General features: G+C 34.7%; 3 protein-coding genes across 3 annotated transcripts; 2 read left to right on the top strand and 1 right to left on the bottom strand.

Annotated features, from left to right (window-relative positions):
* The first annotated feature begins 542 nt into the window (after positions 1-542).
* Positions 543-3,866, top strand: LOC126750169 (uncharacterized). Its single transcript, XM_050459693.1, has 3 exons — positions 543-834; positions 901-1,530; positions 1,666-3,866. The coding sequence occupies exons 1-3, from the start codon at positions 661-663 to the stop codon at positions 3,844-3,846; spliced, it is 2,985 nt and encodes a 994-aa protein (XP_050315650.1). The 5' UTR covers positions 543-660; the 3' UTR covers positions 3,847-3,866.
* A 418-nt stretch (positions 3,867-4,284) lies between these two features.
* On the bottom strand, positions 4,285-17,885 carry LOC126750170 (3-hydroxy-3-methylglutaryl-coenzyme A reductase-like). The gene is made up of 4 exons (XM_050459694.1): positions 16,168-17,885; positions 5,130-5,843; positions 4,699-4,879; positions 4,285-4,642 (listed from the first exon to the last, which is right to left on the bottom strand). The coding sequence occupies exons 1-4, from the start codon at positions 17,693-17,695 to the stop codon at positions 4,567-4,569; spliced, it is 2,499 nt and encodes an 832-aa protein (XP_050315651.1). The 5' UTR covers positions 17,696-17,885; the 3' UTR covers positions 4,285-4,566.
* Positions 7,177-8,566, top strand: LOC126750171 (E3 ubiquitin-protein ligase RING1). The gene has a single exon (XM_050459696.1). It carries the CDS (start codon positions 7,336-7,338, stop codon positions 8,443-8,445), a length of 1,110 nt encoding a protein of 369 aa, XP_050315653.1. The 5' UTR covers positions 7,177-7,335; the 3' UTR covers positions 8,446-8,566.
* Positions 17,886-19,137: the final 1,252 nt, after the last annotated feature.

The raw sequence follows: 19,137 nt of genomic DNA, 5'->3' as shown, positions 1-19,137 counted from the left end.
ATACTTAAAAATGGCTATAACTTTTAAACTATTCACAATTGCATAACAACATAGGGGGTGATTTTGATTGAACATGACTCCCTCTATCCTCTGTTTGAGTTTAATCCATCACTTTCGGGACACCCTGTATATAAAATTACAGATTTTATGTTTGTTATATATTAGGATTTACGGAATAATTACTGTTGTTTAATTTTAACCTATTCCCTCATGTAACTATCACTGATTAAAGGAATAACATTTTATTATATTATATTGCACCTTGAATAGCAAAAAATATAAATAATATTTATCAAAAACACAAGAAATACAGTGATTTCTAAAATGCAACCGTTCTATTTCTCAGGACTCTCAGAGATAGCAAATCAGTATCCAGCAATATAAAAAACAATGATGGCAGAAAGTTTGAGTAAAAATGGTTATAGATACTAGAAAGTTATCAAATCCCGAACATTTTTAAGTGTAGCCGATATGACGTCACTCTTCCGGTATATCCCGAAGATCTTTGATAAGTAAACGGCTCCGTAGTTTGATCGTAAATTTTGTTGACAAATCTGCCAAATTTTCTGACACAAATCGGACATAAACATTTTTCTCAGCAAAATCTCAAAAAACATGAATTTATAATAGAACTAAAAATGTGGTTTTATACGGGACGCGATGGCCAAAGATAAAACGAAACCCAAAAAGCACCACCAACATCACAAAAGCAAAGAAAGGAAAAATAAGGACGACGAATTTCGGAAAGACCCAACACCGAAAGCATCAAAGACCAAACACGAAAAAGAGAAAAAAAATAAAAAGGAGAAGCAGTCTGAATGCCACACAAGTAAGGTGAGAGAGCTTCCACATAAAATATTTCCATTTGCTACCCAATGCAATCCCCTTTTTAAATTTTAGAACTTGCCGAAGCCTCCATACCCGTTTTCTAGCAGTTGTCGCTGCTCCCACCACTTACCTCGGTCATTCCCGTACAAAGAATTCCCACCACCTGCGCCACCTGAAGGCGGACGAGACCTCTGGGATCTCCAGTTTTGTCGCTGGTGGGGCTGGAATTGGGTGCGCAAGCGGGAATCTATGATGGTCGCTCAGAAAACCAAGACCTACGAAGAGAAAACGGCGGCAATCGAGCCCAAAAAGTCTTGCCTGGCAAAGTGCAGGGGAACCACCGAAGATGAATTTATCAGGGCCGACATGAAGTTGAAAAAAGCGTCTTTTATATCTGATCCCCAAATTCAAAGTGCGCCTGCGTTGTCCGCCAAGGAACAGTTCAAAGATATGTGCAAGTGCCTGTTTGGCAAGAAGAGTGCACCACCTGCAGTCGCCAAGATGTACAAAACTCCTTCTGCTAGTAAAGTGTACTTAAAGAATGAAGAAAATAGTGATTTGGATAGTGACAGTTTAGATGAAAAAATATCCGTAAAGGAAACCGTCTCCAGACATACCAAAGAAAAATCGTCGAAGGGTAAAGGTTCTGGCAAGTCTAAGGAGAACAAACGGGAAAAGCACCCCCACAGTAATGAAGAAAGGGTAAGTTTAACGATTACATCGTGACCTAATTTTTGACTTAAGATAGCTATCTTATTAGATTGTCATCTGCTGCGTGTGCATATTGACGCATTTATATTTTTTAATAACTCATTTTTCAAGAATTTTTAATTTTAGGTTAAAACTTGGCGCAAAGATAACTTTGAAACAGAATCAACCCCTTCTTACTCAGAAGCTTGTTCATATAAGAACGTGCCGTGTTCGCAACAAACTCAACCATCGCAACCTCATAATCAATCTCAACAGATTAAAAAATCCTCAAAATCCTCTAAAAAAGAGATTAAAGAATGCAAAGAGTCAAGCACAGAAGACAGCATGGAATATCTCACCTTCAGACTCCACCACATCCGTGATAATTGCCCGTGCAATTCTGAACAACCAGAAAAACTTCAGATTTTTATGGCGGAAGCGCCCTCTTGTTGCCTTGGCCTGGAAAAAGAAATTTTACCTCAAGTTACCACACCATACGCTCCCACCACGGAAGTAACCCAAGTAGTTGCCTCAACTTCGGCCCATATCCCAGAAAAACTGTCAAGCACTTCATCGAAGGCAATTTCACCAGAGCCTAATGTTCAGGAGGGCTATTGTCAGTCCACTTGCCTTGGACTGATGGACCACGAAGTCTGGGCAGAAACAGAGGAAACTATCAAGGTTTGCCAAGAAACCCAGACCCCAGACATTCTTGAAGGAGAGAAGTGTTGCGGAACCCCTGCTACTCAGGTGCACCAAGATAGATTGCAAAACCTTCACAATGTCTCTTATAATTCTTCCTCATACACGGAGAAACTGATCAAAGTAAAGAGCAAAAGACAGAAAACAATTTGTATAATGGTCTGCTGTTGCGGGAGTTGTAACCAGGCTGCAACCAAAAATCTTGCTCTGCCCAAATTAAATGATGAAGAAACTTCTAAGAAGTGCAAATTTCCGCCTCAAGAAGGTTGTATAAAAAAAGAGGACAGATGCTCGTGTGTTCCATGTCCCAAGCAGTGCTGGTTAAATAATAAGAAAGACACGAAATCTGACCAGTCTAGCCTAAGTGGAAAAGTCAGAAATCAAACCATAGACACCTCTATAACAACAAACTATACCCAGGATTCGCGGATCCCCAAAAAGGACGATCCGAACATATTAAATGATTCTTTACAGATTACTGATGATATATCAGCCCTCTTTGCTTCCACTGCCCTCAGCAACAAAAAACTTTCAAAATTTGGTACTCCTTCGAAAAAATATCCCTGGATGGACAGTTTAACTTCTGCGGGGACCACTACTTCTCTGGATAACATGGGCTACCACAACTCTCTTTTAAATGACATTTTGGAAAGGGATTCAATTCCATTCAGAATTGGCCCAGAAAAACGTTCAACTGAAGACAGAGTAATATTGGAAGCAATGTGTGACGCCATATTGCAAGAGCAGGTAGATAACATGTACACTTATCTAGATAAAGATTTTTCTAGTTATAAGGAGCTTGGGGTAGATTGCAACATGAAGACATGTACCAGAGATGCCTTTAGTGGCTCCAGCAACTTTACAGTTGATAAACCCATAGAGCTCAATAATTTTGACAACACCATCAGTACCTTTATGGATACTATTTTTTCAGAGTCTGGCCATGTAACACCTACTTGTAAAGATAGTAAAGAAATGACTTGCACAACGTATGATCGATATGAATATGTTCCAAAGCCAGTTCAATTCACGAAAACTGGATTGTTGCCTCAGGAAGTGAAGAGAGCTCCGAAGCGCCCGCTGGAGTTAAAGGAGAACGAAAGCAAGAAAAAGTTGAAACAAGAGGAGCTGATGACCGACGCAAAGAAGGAAAGCGAACGCATGAACAATATCTTAAATCAAATTGAGCTGATAGTCAATAAAAGCAAAGAAAAGTCAGCGGAAATTAAAAAATTATTGAGCTACGTCCCGCAGCCGACTGACCTGGACCTAAACGAAGATACCAAGAAGAGATGCTACTCAATGTCTTCGGATAACTTTAAGGGAGCCATATGCCAACCTTTGCTCACGCCAAAAGTTTCCGAAGAATCCGAAGAAGTGAGTCGAATAACGACCCTAAACCAAGGCAATATGAACCTAAACAGTTCGGAATCCAACGCCACTGTTAGTAAAAAGATTTCCAAATTGTCTGTACAAAATTTCATGGTTTGCGATGAGAAACCGAGAATGGGGGCGAATTTGCAGCTGTTGGGGACCTCTGGGGCCAAAGGTGGCAAGAAAATAGTTAATCGGTCCTTGTCGTTAATCCCTGTATTAAAATCGAGCGGTACGAGGACTAACGAATAAATTAAAATTATTTATTTGAACTGATTGTTTATATCGGTAGTTTTAAGCAAAATTTACTATGTAATTCGTCGTTGTCTTCGAGTTCCTGAGATAAATTAAAGGCACTAAAGGCACAGACACATTGACAAATTAAACATATTTTTTGGCCTGTTTTTTAAGTGACCTATTAATTACTTATTTAGCCACTTCATTGCCTATAATTACAGTTCCCTAAATAGAAACTCTAAATAAAAAAAAACGCTACTGAATGCTTCGTACACGCCCATCCCTAAGGAAAATATCATCAGGGGAACAATCAATGCAAAGGAGGGGCGGAACTAAAAATTTAGGAATAAAATAACTCTTAAATTTAATAGGAAATATTTGGTTTACATTAACTTACCAAAGCTTTGAAGTCCTACCGCAATATAAAGTTATATTGTTAAAAAAAATAAGCAATTTTGTTTCTATATGTACATTTAATACACTTTTACATTATCAACATATAAATAGCTATCACTTGATAAATACAATAGTTGAGCCTTTGGATGGTAGATACATGGTGTCTTCCTTTGAAATATTTTGGTTTCCAAACAGGCATGTCTGTCCTCCAGTCTTTTTTTTGCAAATATTACAATGGTACACATGTATGAGAATAAAAGAAAAACAATGAATCATTGGCAAAGCCCTTAAGATAAAAATGTCATCCTAAACAAATTACCTAACCGTACTGAAACTGCGTTATGTTTGACATGACGAACTTCCCCTAACTGATTTTTTGAACGGGGAGTCTTTTTCGGAATAAGAACGATTTAATCTAAAATAACATCAGATTTAAACCACTCATTTTAACTCTCAACCTTTCACCCTTACCGCAAATGACTTTTGACAAGATGCCCCGTCACAAGAGCGGCCATAAGTGATAACTCCCCGGCCAAAACGGCACCACAAACAATTTTCGCCAACTGTTTGGCATTATCACCGGGAATTTCACTGTGCGCGCCCTTTACCCCTAACATTTCTAGGCAGGCTCCTTGGGCTGGCAATACTGTACCTGAAACAATTGTCAAATATGAAAAGTGTATTTAAAATAGTGTTTAATAATAATCTAGTGTTCTTAAACACTTCATATGTAAAAAACACTAAAGGCTACCAAAGTATATCATTGTTGCCCAATTGCATGAAACAGTATGTTTGACGCGGACTATGAGACTTGTTATGACAATAAAGAACTCATGGTGAATTTAAATGGCAACAATGGTACGCCGGCGTTTTTAGCATGTTTTAAAAGAAATTAAGCGTACCGCCTCCCACCGTTCCAATTTCAACACTGGGCATGGTGCAAGATATAAGTAAGTCTTCTCCCTTGTCACCGCAGGGTTCCATAAGGGTGATACAGTTGCTACTTCCGACATTCTGAGCGACATCTTGCCCTGTTGCTATATAAATAGCTGTAACTATGTTGGCCGCATGCGCGTTGAAACCACCAATGGCAGCCGACATTGCAGAGCCAACCATGTTTTTTGATATGTTTAAGTCAACTAGCGCATGCGTGGTGGTTTTCAGTATACTGTGAACAATATTAGCTGGAACAATGGCCTCGCATACCACAGACTTACCTCTGCCCTCGATCCAGTTGATGGCAGAGGGTTTTTTGTCTGTGCACACGTTACCGCTTAAGCTTAAAATCTCCATGTCTTCGAAATGGGATTTAATGTAAGTTAAAGATTTTTCGGTGCCTTTTGAGATCATGTTCATGCCCATGGCGTCTCCGGTTTCCGCTACGAATCTGATAAACAAACATCGGCCGGCTATGTGAGTTGACACCTTCGACAACCGGGCGAATCTGCTCGTGGAATCGAACTGTTCTTTTACTTTGGTAAAGTTTTCGCGCTTTTTAAGCCAATAAATCACCTCGCAGGCACGGGTGATCGACTGGAAACGTACCACCGGACCGCGGGTCATTCCGTCTGCTACTATACGGGATTTTATACCCGTTTTTTCTAAGGCTCTACAACCTGAAAGTGAAGAAAAAATAAAATTATCGAATTATAAATTTCAAGTTTATATTTACGTCAAGAGAATAGATGAGATGAAAGAACTTGTTAATTGTTTCCATGAATCTGGGCTGAATCGCAGCTCAGAGTGGCTTAGTAATGAAATTGTAAAGCTAACAACCCATGTAAGCAAACTATAAACTAAAATTAAAAGGATATAGAGAACTAATTTATGCCTCCAATAAAATAGCAGATAACAAATACTGAATCGAGTTGTTTTAGATAGCAGTCATACCGAGCTTCTTTTTAAAATACAAATAATAATGAATACAGTGTTGCTGCTGAACAATTAAACCACTAATAATGCAGTGAATAATTTCATTTCATTTATTTACCTAATAATATTTGCCGTATTGCCAAATATTATTAGACGACCCCTGTTGTTTCTTGTGATTGATAATGTGGTCCAGTGTGTTTCAACAAGCTCAAAAATTATTTATATGCTAACAATATGGTTTATTGTATTAACTAGTTCGTTAAATTAAAACTAAGAGATTGGCAGGATTATACATTGAGTAGGCAGAAAGCACCTGCCAACTGAACTAAAAACCCAAAATCCTTTAAAGTGAAACTGGTAGATTTGTTTTGCAAAATCCCAATTTATAAATTAAATGAATCTATCAATTTTGTATAAAGTTTAGAAAATTTTCACTTTTTCATAGCAACTAATTTATAACATCTTTTACTACGGTGTGTCTTCTGTGTAACGTTTTGTGTATAAGTTTCAGCATTTTAATCTGTATGCAATTAATTTGTAAATATGGATTTTAGATTGATTTATATATAATTAACTTATGTATAGTAGGTTGTATTTTTATTTTTTGCATATTATGATTTTTTAGACGACAAACTAATCAAAAGGTGACCTATGTCACTGTGAATAAATAAATAAATAAGCGTCAAACCAAAATACTAAAGCTACTTGTTAATATGCGTTGCTTATTGGGATCTTCAAGGCGGAATACTAACACCCTAGTCACAAAACTATTTGAATAGGTTTGTGATTAGGGTGACTGCTTCATTTAAATTAAATGTACGCTATTGGTCTTAGAGCAAAAGTCATTACTGTCAATAATACTGACAGGTTTTTGTTTTTCAGTTTTCACTTGTCGAAAATTTGAATCATCACAAGTCTGCAAGTATTTTTATAGAATGGGCATATTTTATAGAATTTTTAGAAAAATAAATAAAATTCCACTATTCCTAACCGACGTTTTATATTACTTCAGTCCCATCGGCTACACTACTCCACTGGATTTAACGTCAATGCCACAACTGTCAATAACGTCGCACCACTCGGTCAGGTGTCACTAATTTGTCAAATAATCAAAAATAAACATGGCGATTGTTGTTTTCCAATTATTACAAATGTTTCTTCCCAGTTTTCAAGAAAGTAATTAAAAAAAGCTGAAATTTTCGTATTCTTATATGAAGTAAGTCTTTTCCTTAAAAAATGACGACCTCGGAACAAATAGGTCTTAACAAAACATGGGAATTATCCCTCTACGAGCTGCACAGAACGCCGCAAGAAGTGATCACCGACAATACCGAAATTGCGGTATCCCCTCGGAGCCTTCATAGCGAACTTATGTGCCCTATTTGCCTGGATATGCTTAAAAAAACGATGACCACTAAAGAATGCTTGCACCGTTTTTGCTCAGAGTGTATCATCACTGCCCTAAGGAATGGAAACAAGGAATGTCCCACTTGCCGTAAGAAACTGGTGTCAAAAAGGTCTTTACGTGCCGACCCCAATTTTGACCTACTCATATCAAAGATCTACCCAAGTAGAGATGAATATGAAGCACACCAGGAAAAAGTTTTGGCAAAATTAAACAAGGTTTACTCCAGAGAAGCATTTGTACAATCCATCACTGAAGGTATCAAACTGCAGTCACAAAACCGTGGCCCCAGGGGGCGCAAACCCAATGAAACAGTGACAAGTGAGCAACAAGGTGATCCACCCAGTGCGGGCACCAGTGAAAATCAACCTCCAAACAATGCAAATACCTCTAACAACTCAATTACTGCAACCCCCAGTAGTCCTCCGGCTTCAGGGCGGAGCACACCATGCGATCCTCCTAGTCCAGTCTCTTCTAGTGTCAGCTCTGTGAAAAGGCGTCCAAAAAGTGTAATGACTTCAGAGAGAAGCGAGGAGAGCGATTCAACTGCTCAAACAGAACAAACAGACACTGATGGTGAGGGACCTTCTGAGCCCCACACCTTAAATGAAATTGAACTCGTCTTTAAACCACATCCAACAGAAATGTCTGGGGACAATCCTCTTGTGAAAGCCCTTAAGGAAAATTCTATAAGGTACATGAAAACAACTGCCAATGCCACTATTGACCATTTGCACAAGTACCTTGCAATGAGGCTGACTTTGGATTTGGATTCTCAGTTGCCAGCAACTCACAGTTTGTTGAATTTCTGTATTTATATCTCTCCAAGTTCTGGACAATATGTGCAGCTGAACGGTATCCAGACTTTGGGGCAAGTAAATGATAAATATTGGAAAGAGAATAAACCATTGGAGATGTATTATTCATGGAAGAAGACATAGGGAATCCGAAGGGGGTTCTAAATCAAGCCCCCACATTAAGATTAAGTAACTTTATATGTGTATGTCAGTAAGTTTTTTAAACTTATCATTGTTTAGGAATAATAAATGTATATGACAGTAATGATGGATTTTTTTGCATAATAGGGAGCAACAGTTTTTCTTGGTTAAAATTAACCATTATTTTGAATCTGCCTGACATTAAGAGGAGTAAACTTAAATTCCTTACTGGGAATTCTAAACTATATATTTGTGGACCACCTAGATTCTTATTGCATCAAAGAATGTGATGCATCTTTTACCAAATCCTATCTGCATCATCCATTACTTTTGTTCATTGTTCAACAAGCTATTCCAACCATTAGAAACAGAAAACACTAGTCTACAAATATTACCAGGGCAACTATGACTAAATGTTTTTTTTTAAGCACTGATGGCAATTTCTGTTTTAGGCCTTATGAGTAGAGACCATATATGATATACCGACTAAAGGAATAGAACAATATGTACCCAATAAGCTTATAAAACATGACAAATAGGTATGTGACTTACTCGAATCTGTGCAGAGAATCTAAATATCATATTGATCTGTCTTATGCATCTTTATCTCAAAGATAGAACACACCATTCCAACTAATATAAAGCAATTTTAGATATATATAAACTCTCTCAAGGATGCTGGTATTCCTGTACACACACAGATTATATTTAGGTTCTTTGCTTGATTTGTAAAAAAAATATGGACATATATTACTTAGACCATTATGCAAGTGCTATGGATGAGATCTTCAACATATATACCAACAGTCTCTTCACCCTACAGAGAAAGAGACTCAACATTACCTAGGAAATTTGAATGTAAGTAAGACTGCTGGGCCTGACAGAATTCCACCTGTATTCTTAAAGATTGCCTAACTTCACTTTCTTCCAGGGAATATTTAATGACAGGTAAATATTTAATCTTCTTATTGAAAAAAATCTTCACCAGTACTAGTTTTTAAATCACCTAATAAGTCTGATGTAATGAACTACAGAGAAATCACTCTTCTTTCCATTATACCAAAAGTAACGGAATTATTACTTACAGAAGAATTGTAGAATACTGTCAGATAGACTCCCTCTATACAAACCTATCAAAGGCTTCTGACAGTGTCAACCATGCTCTCTTCTCGAGAAAGCTGTTAGCAACTGGTGTTGTTTTTTCTCTTTATGGCTAAATAGACTTATTATTTATTCATCCGCACCCAGCTGTTTTTATTGTAGTGTGGTGAGAGTCAATTCTGATGCTCTCCAGGGTTTGCACATTGCTCCTGAACTTTTCACTATTCATTAATGATGCTGTTGGTTATTTGGGGACAATTTTTGCTTACTCTAAGCTGATTACCTGAAAATCTTCAGTGCAGTTACTACAAATGTCAGCTTGCAGGGAGACAGGGCACCATTTTATCACTTGGTGTGGCAAGAACTATCTCACATTAAATGTCTCCAAGTGTAAGCACATGAGATGCTTCAAGTGTAATGATCTTCTAAATCGGTTTTCAATATTGTAGCATTATTTGGTCCCAGCTTATGCTTGTAATATAGAAAGGATTAAAAGGGCGCAGAGGAAATTTCCAAATAACTGTTTTTTAAATATTCTTTCCCAGTCCAAGATATTGCATATGAGATAAGACTTATTATGTGGAATGCAGTCTGTGAAACAGTGCTGTTTAAATTACTTCGCTATTTTTCTTTGCAAACTCGTCAATAATCTAATATCTTGCGACTATCTCATTGGTAACCTACGATTTAGGATCCCGCTGAGGAGAACTATAGGGTATTGCAACTATTTCAACCTGAGTCGTCGGAATTATCACAGTATATATGGAGCACTTCCCTAACGTCAAAATTTTCTGTATTTGACTGAACAATCTTAAAAGGCATACTGATTGTTCTAATTATTTATTGATTGTTTTGCAGATTTTTTTGTACCACTTGGTTTAACTGTAGTGTACAATTCAAATAAATAAATAAAGAGTTTTTCTTCCAGGCATTTGAATCTGCCCTTAATTAAACCAGGGAATTCAGATCAATTTCTATGTTTTTCCAGATAAATTACTTTAGAAAAGATTTTACTGTCCCTTAAGTAAAAAAGATTTTGTTTTCTTTTAAAAGCAAATCCAATTATTATTTATTTTTCCTAGGGAGTCGGCAGCAAATTTCAACAGATTAAGAATTTCAACTCCTTTTTTGGAAGAAATAGGAAATCAGATTTGTACTTTGAAGCAATTTAAATGTTTTCTTAATTATCCAGAAGTAATTAGTAAATTAAAAGTAAACTTGCAAGTTATTTAGAAGACACTTAAAGTCGATTCCTTACAGGCAGTTAAATATTCATTTTCCCCTATTTCAATCTTGCAGAAGAAATATGAAAATGGCTTTAACTACCTAAGAGAGGAGACAATAATAATTTTTGTATTTTTTGGTCCACCTGGAATTAATTAAAAACCTATCACTTAAAGCTATTGACCAACTTTTTCAATTCAGCTAATAGCTCTTCCTCTTTAACATACTTTACAAACAGCTGACAGATTAATTACATGTAAAGAACATAAGACAACAATTAACAGAAGTAGAGGAAAAAACAACAACAAAAACAAAACTTATAATTATTATAGATTAAAATATTATATCTTGCAGAAAACAAATCACTGATTTTTAGACTAATCACTTCAGATAATACTAAATAGAATTCATACCAGCTAACTCTAATTATTTAAGAATAATTATTTAAGTTTTTTGTAGAAGTAACAAATAAATCCAGATCTACACTATCCATTACCTTATAACAAACATGTACGATATATGTAGTTAAAAGTTTCACACCTAAACTTATTCGCAGTAATGCAATAATACTTCCTCAATCTCATATGTGTAAATATTGAATATAATATAAATTTAGAATATGAAACGAGATCAGATTATAAAATTACAGTTATGATATTTGGTGCCATGGACCACATTGCAAATAAATATTATTCTCTGAGTCTGTGATTGGGTGGTTTTTGACTATTAAAACTGGCCAACTTACTATCATAGGAGATCAGTATTAGAAATATACAATATATTTCAAAGTTTTATTGTCAAACAAATCCTAATAATTGATAGGAAAATAATTATTGAAATATTGTCAAATACAATAAATTCGGTAATACAACAAGCAATAAGAAAAAACTCACTAACCGGTAAAATGTAAAACTAATAGGTTAAATGTTTTGCAAATTATTAATTGTAAGTGAACATCTTTGAACCAGTTTCATGCTCTATACAGGGTGTCTACTATAAAAACCGCCAAATTTTAAGAGGCCCATGATATTGCTGTGAAAATAGCTATCACAAAAATAAATATATCATTGGAAAGCATATTAAATGCAGTAGTTTTTGCTGAAAAAAAAACATGTCCCTATTTACCAAATTTTAGAAAAACGACAATGAAGAATATACCACCAATTTTGCACATTTCCCAAATTTTTTATAGTAGACACCTTGTATATGGGCTCTTTCTCTACCAAATTGGTGCCATAAATGTTACGATAAAATACGCTGTGTCTTCTGCTTTGGATGCAGGGAACAATAAAATTCAAAGCTGATAAGACATCTGCATTTTTAAAAAAACCATCTCATATTTCTAGAATTTCGTTGAACTGTTTCAAGCCTGTCAATATATAATCATTGCATAATAAGCACACTTTTGTTTGGATAGATTCTTTTTGTGTCTTATTTCCCCATAACGGTCTTACCGTACTTCAAAACAGGGAAGTGGCTGTGTTGCTTAAAGGATAATACAAAATAATTAAATCAGATATATTCAGAGCAAAATGTTTATTATTAGCTTAGCAATGTGCTTTTAGCATATGAGCCATCCTGAACAGGAATTCCACATAATGGGAAAAAATATTTCCATAAATGAAAAAAAAACATTCAAGATTATAAATCACTGGCGACTTAATGTAAAGGAAGGTAAAATATTTCAAAATGGGAATACGTTAGTGTGTGTTTAAATTGTGTTAAAAAGCGAGAAACATAACGTTAAAAATTTATTGTTTTTACCACTCTGAATATATTATGTGGTTTGATTTTTTTATATACTTTGACTTAATTTGTGATTTTATAGGTATGGCTTTATTAAGACAGGAGTGAAGATTTGTATAGAGATAGAATAGAATATTGAATAAGAAAAAAAATACTTGAAAGTAGTTGATAATTTCAACTTTTTTCAGGCAGTTAAATTCTTTTATAAAAAAACTAGTAGTAGAATACAATGGAGCCCACTGCCTGAATGAAATGACAATTTTGGAAGCCTTTTGAGGTCTGAATATAAAAAAAAATTATTTTATCAACTGAAGAGTTTTTAGAGAAAATTGTTTATCAGAATGCTATAAACACAAATATGTCTAAATGGAAAATATCAGTCGTAACACATTATAAAGGGAAAAGAGGAAAGGAAAGTGTCATTTTAGAAGTAGATCCAAATAAACCATTGATTTTGTGTGTATTTGAAACTCAAAATGGAATAAAAATAGAGGTATATAGCACAATCAACAATCTTTCACCAGATATAAATACTTTAGATGATTGTCTAATAAATCATATGATAGTGACTTTCAATGAGGTAATCCCTGAATAAACGATAAATATAAATGAACCAAGTCATAAAAAAATGTGGTGAAATCCAGATATAGAAAATGAATTAAGAACACAGGTTAATTTATACAAAAAAGCTATTTGGACCAAAACCGAGGAAGATTGGAATAATTACTCAAGGCAACGAAATAAAGTAGTATCATTCATTAGATCAGCTAAAGTAAGTTACTACAATCGTAAAATTGATGAAGTAAAAAATCACTCTAAAGAAATGTGGAAATCATTAAAAAAACTAATTAGCCATAGCGGATATGTTGAAAATAAAAAGGAAATAATATTTAATAATGTGATTGTTAAAGAAAAGGATCTCTGTGAAAGTTTTAATAAATTCTTTCTGGATAGTATTAAAGAAATAGCAGAAAATATACCCAGAAATAAAAGTAATGAAGATGTTATACAAAATATAATGTGTAAACATGAGCTGGACCAATTTTGCAAGTTAGAATTATCTAAATTAAAAAAAATTATAAGTCTTACGGAAAATAAAGAAAGCAACACCGATGGCATTGGCGTAAAAATTTTAAAAATGTCATTTGAAGTAATTGAGACAAAATACTGAATGTAATTAACCAAAGCCTAGAGTCTGGCACATTTCTGAAAAACTGGAAGCTAACACTGTTGTTCCAATTTAGAAAATTAGTGGGACAAACAAATGTGAGGAATTTCGATTTTCCTATAAACATGGTCACACCCCATGAAAAGCTACTTCAGATGTGTGTGAACGAACAAATTGTAAACTTTATAGAAGAATATAATAATACTTAGTGTATACCAGGTGGGTTTCAGAAAGAAAAATTCATGTGAAAGTGCTTTACAAACAGTTCTTTTCAATTGGAAAAAAGCATTGAATTATAGAAAACTAATAGGGGTTGTCTTTTTGGACTTCAAATGTGCTTTTGAAACCATTCATAGGCAGTTGCTACTACTGAAACTACAAAAGTATGGCATGGGTTAGCCTATCCTTACATGGTTTGGGGACTAATTAAGGGATCACCAACAGGTGATCAAGTTCAATGTAAAATGCTCCTCTACCAAAGAAACAGTGTATGGTGTACCACAGGGCAGAGTCTTGGGCTCCACTTTATTTATATTGTACATAAAGGTAGATCATAAGTGTAAAATTCAACTTTTTGCAGATGACACAATTATTTATTGTATTGGGGACAGTGCAGCAGAAATAATAGAAACTTTAAATAACGAACTTAAAAACATATATCAGTGTACATGATGTGTTAATTAGCGATCAAGTTATAGAATATGTCATCAAGTTTAGATACTTAGGTTGTATAATTGATGAAAATCTAACTTTAAAGACGATTTTAACTACATAACAAACAAAATAGGGCGTTAAGATTTATTCTTGGTTGCAGTCGTTATACAAGGACAGAAATGTTAAACTGTGCCAATGTGTTGAGTGTAAGACAGACCCTCACTTACAACACAATGATATTTATTTATAAAATGTTACACCACTTAGTTTCAAGTCATTTAGTAGAAAACTGTTTGTTACTGACATTCACCAACACAATACAAGATCAAAAGATAATTTTTACACAGACAGGGTAAATACTGGTGCAGGTCAAAATAGTTTATATTTTAAAGGCTTAAAACAATTCAATGAGTTGCCGGATTATGTAGAGCTGCAATAATATAAATAGCTTTAAAAGGGAATGTAAGCAATATATTAAAACTTGTTATATAGTTAAACCAATGTATGAAATTGATTCTAGCCTAGTGCTATTAATAAAGGATTTATTTTTCATTTTTATTTGTTTTAAAGTTACTCGCGTAACCCTGAGTCTCACGGTTTGGCCAGAATATTGAATAAAAAAAATTTTTGCCTCTTCGCAAAAACGGGTGAGGAGCGAATATACATCAGTACAATTAAGCTTTTTTGATGAACCAGTTTCGATGCTCCATTAATCTTCCCCACTGAGTATCTTTTGTTTCTTGATGAGCTGAAGCCATTTAGAATAATGTATAGTAAGCTTAAATCTATTTAATTGCAAAATAAAAATGATAAGCTAGCTAACTGGTGTACTAGAAATAAACTATTTTTGAATGTAAGTACAATCATGACAATTTCAAATCTTGAGAACTTATATTCAACCAAACTCTTGAGAATACTGTATTGGGTTGATTCTATGAAGTCTTAAGGGTTGTCATTGACAAAAAATTAACTTTAACCAAATATATTGATGAAGCTGTTAATTCAAGTTTAAAAACTGCTTTATTATCAGATCAACTGACTTTTATTAGACAAAAATTTAGGGACCATAATGACTCCTTATATTAGTCTTAATAAGTACAAATGGTTGTATGTGGCTCTGGGTTGGTTTCCCAGCTACAATTTGCATATAGATAGGTCGTAATATGTTCAGAGAAGATTTTTGAAATACACAAAAATTGCTATAAAAGAGGTTTGATTGATCTATCTTAACTGCTAAGTTAACTTAATTTTTTTGTTCTATATAGGCACACTAGAAATCCAGTTAAATTCTGTCTAGAGCAACTAATGTAGCTAAAAACACACCAATTTATAACAACAGTTATCAATGGATTGTCTTGTCTCATTCTTGATACAACTTTAGTATCTTTTTTAATTAATAGAATATATTGGGTTTTTACCCTGGGTTTTATTTTAGCCTGGGTTTTTACTTTATATATATATTGTCTTACATTAGCACTTTGATTTCTTTTGAACTGCAGATTGCAGTTGAAGAGGTCTTCCAGGCAATTGAAATCCTTAAAAAAAAGATGTAATATTTCCTCCTCTACTTCCTAAAGTTATTAAATAAAAGTCCTTTAAAGGCAGTGAAAATACAAACTTTTAATTCCTGGAAGTTTGTACAAGGAATTGCTTGGAGTAATTGAGGTTATAGAGACAGAACTACAACAACTGGCATGAAAGAAATACAAAAATCACTTATCAACTGCCTATAATAAAAGAAAGTAAAGAGATATTTATGTAGTTCATAAATATTTTCATTGTTTCCTGTAGGCATTTGAAGCAATTTTCAGTTTTTTCTACAATTTACTTACCTCTATTAGCACTTGCAACTAAACACCCCTCAGTGGTAGCCATAGGGATGTAATAAAATTTATCATCCAACAAAAGCGGTCCAGCAATCCCTAATGGTACAGGAACATATCCCACAACATTCTCACAACAAGCCCCCATCACTTTACTATAATCATAATGTTGATAAGGCATATTAAGGAAAGCAGATTGCATTTTCATTTGGTTCGATATGATTTTTCTCCTGATTTTCACTCCCCTTTCAGGGTTTTTCACTGCCATTTCCAAGCTGTAGGCAGGAATGTGTTTGGTGTCCACCAACATCATGATTTCTTTATCAGAGAGCTCTTTGGCACCAGTGTCGTTCCGGAAGATTTCCAGACAAGTTTGAAGACTTCTGGGGACATCAGTATCTTTATCATTGACCCCATCTTCATATTCCAAAAATTTTATAGAATCATCAGTTTGAGATTCTGCATTTATTGAAGTGGTTCTTATGTGTCCCTTTTTTTGGATGTCACGTTTGATTTCCAATAAAACATCTTGTTCCAAGTGCTCTTTTATATGGTCCTTTGATTTGAAAAAGATAAATTTCACCATAAGTGTTAAGAGTAATATTAGAATTACTATATGGTCTGCACCAATAACAAATTGCTTCATGACCATCCCATATAAGGATGAATCATCTGAGCAATTCACAGCCTCTTTTAAATTGTTTATTGAATTTGTGTTCTCATCTGTAAGGGACCAGCGGCTCTGCACATGCACTGCCAATAACCCAAAGGACATTATCAATTTTACTCTTTGCACTGCTGGGTTGGCTTTTTCATTCTCTTTCAGGAGTTTTTCTCTCACCTTCAGTTCATTTTCCCCATAATAATTATGCACCCTGGCCAGCTCGAGCATTAAACTCAAACATGCTGGATAAAATGTCATAAATATGACATAGTTGACTATTACAGATAAACAAGCAAAGTAAGAGAGCATTTCTAACCTATGCACACCTGATAGGGTCCCCACACCAATTACAAGAGTCTCCACAATAGTATCCAGGGTCAATGTGGGGCCAAGAGCTGAGACTCCTCTAGCTATCTGCTGACCTATTTCTTCAGTGCTTGAAGCAGTTAGGGCATATTGTGCCAAAACTGCCGCTTTAGACAAATCAATCAGCAATAAAAAGAAAAACAGTGCATCTTTGAGGTCCACCAAGTCAATGTGTAAAAAGTTTAAAAGGGTTGAAGTAAAAACAAAGCTGGAAAATACCACGAACATCCCTGCTAACCCTAGTATATACTTTGATCCCATCTTCTGTAAGTGCCTGAACTGATGGTAGCTGTACAAAATTGCGAGGCAGCGTATAATAGTCATGAGAACCATATCAGCAGCTTGGAATTGCTCTTCAAAACATCCCACACAAATAGGGTTTTTTTTGGGTGTCCCTACCTGTTTTTCAAGAGATAAAAAACAGGCAGTTAGGGTAATCACCGCCACTATAACTTCCCAGGGGTGGGTGGCACACAGTTTACCATATAAACCAAATAATTTGGACATTTTTAGGTTAGGTTTTAATAATTAACCAAGACAATGTCAGCTATAAATTAAAATGGAAAATTAATAAAGGAGTTACGTAAAGTTAGTCGGTGAGAGGTTTTTTTGTAATTCTTTCTATTATGAAGGGGAACTTTACCCCCAGGAATTATCAAAACATGAACATGAACATTTGTGGCAGTGACAATCAGCTGATTAAAATTGACAGTTGACTGAACTGGAATAGTATAGCCATATTTTAGCGAGTAAGCGCCTTACTCGGTTCGGTTGCCTTATGATATCTTAAGCGTTACGTCATCATATGGTTGCGCTCGAATGACGTCATGTCTAATAGTTATCAGAGTCTAAACAATTGCTACATTTTCGTTGGTATTGAATTTGTTTGAAAACAGAATTAAATCATGAAAACACCCATTTGTCTCAGTTTTCAAAACATTTTCGAGTCTAATTCCAACCTCATATCCATAAATTTTTAAGGTCGGATTTAGGTCCTAACGAGATCTAAATTAGTTTGCCTATTCCGACTATTTTTCAAAATGCATGAACAATTGCAATAAATACCTAGAACTGATTTTTAAACCGAAATTACACAAAATATTTCATTTACTTACTTTTTTAAATTAATTAGCTTTTAATACTACTTTTACTAAAGGAAAATCAAAAATTTGACATTATAATTGCTTACTATTGCTTGTACATCTTCCCTTCTGACTTATCGAGTTAAGTAGTTTGAGTTTTGTCAGAGACAACCTAAGAACAAACTTTGGTTGTCTCTAGTTTTGTCGCTTTCTTTCGGACCACAAAATATTAACCTACGGATAGGTTATCCCTAGGTTAATATTTTGTGTTTCGGACCGGATCAGCTGATCACAACGCGTTTATTTATTACTGTTATTTTCTTGTATTGTCAATTTTTAGTCTGTAATAAAATCAAATTCAGTTGGTTTCAATCAAGATGTTTCACTTTCAAATATTTCATTTTTAACTTGATTAAAACTTTCCTGTAAATATTCTTTATTTAAGAGTCGGTATATTTTAAGCGGTTCTGATAAACATAGTAATAAAAGATTTTTTCAGTCACAATTACAAGAAAAACATGGAGATATACAATGTAAATCTTATTAAGACTTTGGGCTATAAAATTTGTTCTGATCAGTTCTCTCCAACAAATATTAACCCTGAAAAAAACCTAAAATTATTTTTCAGAACACTTAGGGCACAATTTCTTGCAGCATTGGTTGCAAATGGGCAACTTACATATGTCACACTGGATAGCAGTTTTCCTATCCTTGTTGATGGGGCATATGGCACACCTTTTTCTTTTACTTTTTTCAGGAGGTACTTAAGACTGCTTAGAAACTGGATTCGCAACCCCCAAAAGTTCAGCAATGAGGATTCGTACATTTGAGTGCACCTTCTTGTTGACCATTCTGAGTCGCAAATGT

The sequence above is a fragment of the Anthonomus grandis genome, chromosome 2, assembly GCF_022605725.1.
Source record: "Anthonomus grandis grandis chromosome 2, icAntGran1.3, whole genome shotgun sequence".
In the NCBI taxonomy this organism is placed as follows: domain Eukaryota; kingdom Metazoa; phylum Arthropoda; class Insecta; order Coleoptera; family Curculionidae; genus Anthonomus; species Anthonomus grandis.
This window is presented reverse-complemented; position numbering and strand designations above follow the sequence as displayed.